General features: G+C 35.4%; 1 protein-coding gene across 2 annotated transcripts in view; it reads left to right on the top strand.

Annotated features, from left to right (window-relative positions):
• The window catches only part of LOC106875092 (WD repeat-containing protein 93), a 104,255-nt gene extending 103,250 nt beyond the window's left edge, over window positions 1-1,005 (top strand). For both annotated transcript variants that reach the window (XM_014923071.2, XM_014923069.2), the window contains one exon: window positions 830-1,005. In XM_014923071.2, coding sequence (XP_014778557.1) covers window positions 830-894 — 65 coding nt within the window. In that variant the 3' untranslated portion in view covers window positions 895-1,005. The remainder of the gene's footprint in view (window positions 1-829) is intronic.
• The last annotated feature ends 5,455 nt before the right edge of the window (window positions 1,006-6,460 follow it).

Genomic DNA, 6,460 nt, shown 5'->3' with positions numbered 1-6,460 from the left:
TAATCAGGGCAGCGCAAAAAGTTGTTTTGCACAAGCATTTCTATAGCCAATTGCACGGATGAAATTTACGTATGCTTAATAATTTTACGCTAAACAGCCTTCAGACTTTCCCTATTAATTTCATCGTCTTTTGAATTATGAACATATTTACATCATAAGGGTTTTTTCGTTGTAAGGCTTTCTTTTTTAGTTGATTTTCAGCTAGCAAGACTTATCGTAGATGACATAATAAGTCACACCCGGACAAGGTCGGGTTATACTGCTAGTACACATATAAAGACTCTTACATTTACTCAGTTGTGTTTAGAACAACTTTGATTCCAACATGAACATGGAGAGCAATTTCAAATTAAAAAGCATTGAAATGCTTTGCTATAACTTGACCTGGTTAAACAGTCCTTATCTTTGACATAATACTAGCTATTGTGGACAATACTTTCAAGATCTTCACTTTTATCTTATCATGCATCTCTAATGTTTGTTAATTCTACCTTTTAATATTTATATTGTGTCTTTGGTGTTTTCCAAACTCTTTATTAATTGCACACATACAGAACATTTTATTAAAACTTATGTCCCTGGTAATAGTCTTTGGAAAGCCGTTAATTTTTACATAGTGATAAGAACTACTTCTACTGAGTAAATATTTGCTGCTGGTGTAATTGAACACGTCAGTTTGGTCATTCGTGCAAACATTGATGATCAATTCTCACAAACTTTTTGAAGAAGTGTGACCACTTCATATTTTCTGCTAATGCATTTGCTGTATGGTGTAATTTGAAATTGTGTAGCCTTGTTATTAAATATTCTATCTGTCTACTTATTTCAGACATGAACAACAACTGCAACGAAATATTCGCCTCAAGTCACAGTGGGCAAAACTACCATCATTAATACCAGAACAAAATGTATTTAACTGAAACAGAATTCAACTCTGCAAACAAAGTTGTGAAATTATTTTTTATCAACTACCTATAAAGTTTCTGTGTAATTTTTACAAAACAATGTTTCTTACTTCTTTTATTTACTGATGTTGTTGTGACAAAGATTGGTTTAGAGTGAGACAATGGGATGAAAGTGTTCGCTGCACAAGCATAACATTATTCAGCTTTTTCAAACCTGAAATGGAAACTGTTGTTTACACCAATTGAGAGATAATTATCTTTTCCTTCTTTCTGATAAATGCATACACACACACACACAAACCTACACACACATACACCTATATATATATATATATATCATATGTGTGTGTGTATGTATGAAAACATACATACACACACACACGCATGCACACACTTACACATATACATATATGTCTCTGTGTATGTATGAAAACACACACACACACACACATAAATGCCACTGTTGTCAGTTGTAACATGTTTTAATGCACAAACCTAAAATATTTTTACAGATTCTGTTGAATTGTGTGTGATGGCAGAAGAGTACAAAGAAATTATTTAGTTTTTTCTTCCTGCATTAGGGTTTCAAATCCCATCAGATTAGTGTGTTCATTCAAGTCTTTAATCTATCAGTCCATCTGTGATTAATAAGAAAATCGTGCCAATTAGATAGTAGGTCCAGTTCAGCTTTCTGTTGGCTTTAGGATTAATCAAAAGAGCAAAAACATTCATGCTGTCTTTTTTTAAATGACTTATTGTGAAAAAGTGTTCTTTGCTGTGTTGCTAGAGTTTATAGCATCCATTACTAAAATACAAATTGTCTTCTGATGGTTCAGTTCAATGAAGAGTTAAAAGATGCTATACAGCTGACAACTATATAGTAAGGCAACAGAAACATTGCTTAGTTGACATGTATGGTAAGAGCTGTGGAGTAGCAGAAACAAATATTCTTTTCTACTCTAGGCACAAGGCTCAAAATTTTTTGGGAGGGGGCGAATCAATTAGATCGACCCCAGTATGCAACTGGTACTTAATTTATCAACCTCGAAAGGATGAAAGGCAAAGTCAACCTCGGTGGAATATGAACACAGAATGTAAAGACAGGCAAAATACTGCTAAGCATTTCGCCTGGTATGCTAAGATATTTGTCGGCTCACTGCCTTAGCAGAAACAAATACTGTTACATTGCAATGCTTTTACTGGAGTCCGTTCTGTTCCAAGCTTTTGGTTTAGGTCTTCAATCTGAAGATAACTTCCCCCACTTCCTTCCACCAATGATGGTGGATCTGAAGAGAGTCACAAAGACTTTCTCCTTTGAATATTTGAGTGACAGGTTTTTTACTGCTGGATGCCCTTCCTGATGCCAACCCCCATCTATTTCTAAGTGAGGTAATATCTTCCCTCCTATTTATTAAAGGAGACACAAACACTTTCACACATACACATGACAGGAGCTACTGCCAAGCAAATTCAATTAAAAGGCATCGGTTGACCCAAGGCACTTGCCCAAGGTGCCATGGAGTGTGATTGAACCTGAAACCATGTGGTTGAGAAACAAGCTTCCGAACCATACAGCCGTGCCTGCTATTCAAGTAAAAAAATAAATAAATAAATAAATAAATAAATATAAGGCAATACTCAATTACATCATCCTATAATCCAGTTCAGAATACATTTCTTGAAAGTTAATAAAAGTGGTATTAGACATGTAAAGGAAGTAATGGGGAGTGCATAAACAATCAACTATATAATCTGTTGCAAGCACATCATCATACATCAAGTTATTATTGTAAAAACATGTCATTAACATTGAAATGCTGATTTGTCAACCAAGTAGAAGCTTGAGGAAATACAACAGGAGATTGCTTCAGTGTATTTCATTTTTGTATTTGGTTTGTAAGATTTTTTTACGTCAACTTGTGTGTTGACCTAGTTTGATGTATCTCAGGATGGTCATTAGGCCAAAAGATATATATATACTAGCTGGCACCGTGCAGTAAAAAATGACAGCTAATTGTGGTATTTTGTATATAAATAAGGTACAAAACCAAGTTTTTAGACTAATTCTTTCATTACCAAATTTTTTGTTGAAAATCTCTCCGCAACTAACATCTCTTGATTGCTTGTTTCTTTCAAAAGAATTTTTTAAGTTTTCCTTCCTTCTTGTACGACTTAAGGCCACATAAAGCTGGCCGTAACTAAATACGGGATAGAATATGGATGGTAAATCAAATTAATACACTTGTCAATGTTATCTAGTGGTTGTCTTTTGAGATGTGACATCGATCATCATTTGTTACTGAAAGAACGCTGATTCACACATACAAACATTCACATACTTCCCCTGTACATGCACACACATACACACATATACTCACACAGAGTTGAAACACTGTTTGATTGTTCTTTTCAGCACTGAATGTTCACCATCCCACTGATAAACTTCACAAACCATTATCCTGAGTTTTTCAAAGAACTGACTGTGTAAAACTTAAGAGTAACAGGAAAAATTCTTTCAAATCCAATACAACTACTTGGTTCTACTTTTAGTATTTGAGTATTATTTTTACTACCCTGTATTTCACTTGTGTGCCCCTTCCACACACACAATGACACACAGCCATACACATACATCATATATATGTGTAAGTGTACGTGTGTGTGTGTGTGTGTGTGTGTGTGTGTGTGTGTGTGGTGTGTGTGTGTGTGCACATATAAAAAAATTTTTTTTTTTTTTATATGTGCACACACACACACACACCAACAGAGGGTTTGGCTGACCTCTCTAGCTTGTATCCATACCTACCCCTACCCTCTTCCTACCCACATACCCCACCTCTACTCCACCCTCAGCCGAACCCACACCCGACCCTACATATGTATGTATATATATGTATATATATATATGTATGTATATGTGTGTATGTCTTTACATGTGTATATGAATGTTTGTATCTTCTTGTCTTGACATTGCATGATAGTTGCAAAAACAATGGAGCGAGCTGGCAGAAACGTCAGCACGCCAGGCGAAATGCTTAGTGGTATCTCATCTGTCTTTAAGCTCTGAGTTCAAATTCCGCCTTTTGTTCTTTCAGTGTCAATAAATTAAGTATCAGTTGCATACTAAGGTCGATGTAATTGACTGCCCCCCCCCCTCTCCAAAACTTTCAGGCCTTGTGCCTAGAGTAGAAAAGTATATTCTGCAAAAACATGTCTGGCCATGGGGAAATATTACCTTGTATAGAAACATGCAAGGGTTGAAGACAGGAAGGGTACCCAATCATAGAAAATCTTCCTCAATAAACTTCATCTAATCCTTGCAACCATGGGAAAGTGAACATTAAAATGATGACAATGACGCTGACAGTGATAACAACAGCAACTGTAGCAACAGCAGAACTGTTACCACTACATTTCTATATGATCGTTTCAGAACCTGTGAGAAATAGTTGTCAAGACTCTCTTACATCATACCCTGCACTATCTTAAGAAAAAGTTACATGAGCAAACTTAGTATCAAATATCTCATAAAGACAAGATGGTCACAGCTGGATTGCTTTTGATTGTAGATCTGCTTCATCATGGCAGATTAGTAAACTACCACCACCACTATTATCACTGACATCACCACTACCATCATTATTGGCACTGATAGCTCAACCACTACCACTACTAATATCATTAACTCTAACACTACTGCCACCAAATCAACAACAGATTCAAGTCTTTACATAATAAATTGACCTCCTAGAAATAGCTATCATAGTGCTGTGGCCTAGGAAACGAAAAGGATTAATTGGATAATATAGGTCATCCTAGATATCTGAATAAACATGATAGTTATAACTTGGATAGTTAATATTATAGATTTGCTTGATCAGAGATGTGCTAGGTCTCAACTACAAATGTTAGTGTTACTGACAGCATACTTTCAACAAGGGGCAAGAGTGGCTGTGTAGTAAGTAGCTTGCTTACCAACCACATGGTTCCAGGTTCAGTCCCACTGCGTGGCACCTTGGGCAAGTGTCTTCTACCTTAGCCTCGGGCCAACCAACGCCTTGTCAGTGGATATGGTAGACGGAAACTGAAAGAAGCCTGTCATATATATGTATATGTATATATATGTTTGTGTGTCTGTGTTAGTCCCCACCAACATCACTTGACAACCAATGCTAGTGAGTTTACGTCCCCATCACTTAGGGGTTCAGCAAAAGAGTCCGATAGAAAAAGTACTAGGCTTACAAAGAATAAGTCCTGGGGTCAATTTGCTTGACTAAAGGCGGATTCACTGTAACAACAACACTATTGATCAATGAAAGTATAATGTCATGTGAAATATATGTATTTTGTATCTGAATTTGTGTTGTATATATTCAAAGATAAAAGTGGGTTAGCACTTTTCCTAAAAGTTGGCAGTTTTATTTAAAGTAAAAGCTACGTGAAAATATATACAGATATTTGAAAGCCCCAAGACATGAAATTTAAGAAAAACAATATTTTTTCATACAATTTTGTCCCAAACAATACTTGAGGCTATTGTAACATAATGAACTACAAAGAAGGAAAAGAAGGGGCCTATAAGTCCAAAGGATGTTGATTGCTAGAAAGCCTAATGGACTGAATATCATAGACCAGAGAAAAACAAGGCATTAGTTGGAAATTCATTGAAGCAATGACCACGGAAATACCTATAGGAAAGACAAGATACATTTTGATGATGCGCCAAAGACTCCAACCTAGTAGAAAGAAGAGAATGCGCAACAACCCATCCAGTGTGATAAAACAGGCATGAAATGACACCCACACCACTGCCAACAAAAATGTACAAATTAATAGCAAGTATAAAGAATATACCACACATCATCATCATAATCAACACTTAATGTTTGTTTTCCATGATGGGATGGTCTGGATGGCTTGACAGGAACTGGCACAACCTAGGGCCACACCAAGTTCTATAGTCTTTTTTAGATTGGTTTCTACAGTTGGATGCCCTTCTTAATGCCAACCACTCTGCAGAGTGTGCTGGATGTTTTTTTTTTTTTTTAAATAGCACTAACACCAGTGCTTTTTACATGGCATCAGTTCCAGTGTTTTTTATGTGGCACCAGTACTCTCCCCAATGCTTTCTATTCATAATAAATACAAATGTTGAATCCTTAACAAGGTACAGAACTGTAGGGATTAAGATATACTACACAATAAATGTATATTATGACTACATAATAAGATGCAGATTTCTGGAAGAGTATATGATGTAACCCAATAAATATAAATTTTCAGTAACTACTTAGGTAGAAATGTCTGGAGAAATGTTGCTGTGTTAATGTGCATCTCTTAACAATGAACATAAATTTGAATTCATATCTAGGGAGAAATTTATAGAGATTAGATGGTAAGAAACATACCTTTATGAGAGTATTGGTTACATAGACATATATGTGTGTGTGTGTGTGTATATATATATATAGACAATAGACATATATTAATTCATATATATATATATACATACATACCTATATATATATTTATATACATACATACATTATATATAT

The sequence above is a fragment of the Octopus bimaculoides genome, chromosome 3 (assembly GCF_001194135.2).
Source record: "Octopus bimaculoides isolate UCB-OBI-ISO-001 chromosome 3, ASM119413v2, whole genome shotgun sequence".
Taxonomy (NCBI): domain Eukaryota; kingdom Metazoa; phylum Mollusca; class Cephalopoda; order Octopoda; family Octopodidae; genus Octopus; species Octopus bimaculoides.
This window is presented reverse-complemented; position numbering and strand designations above follow the sequence as displayed.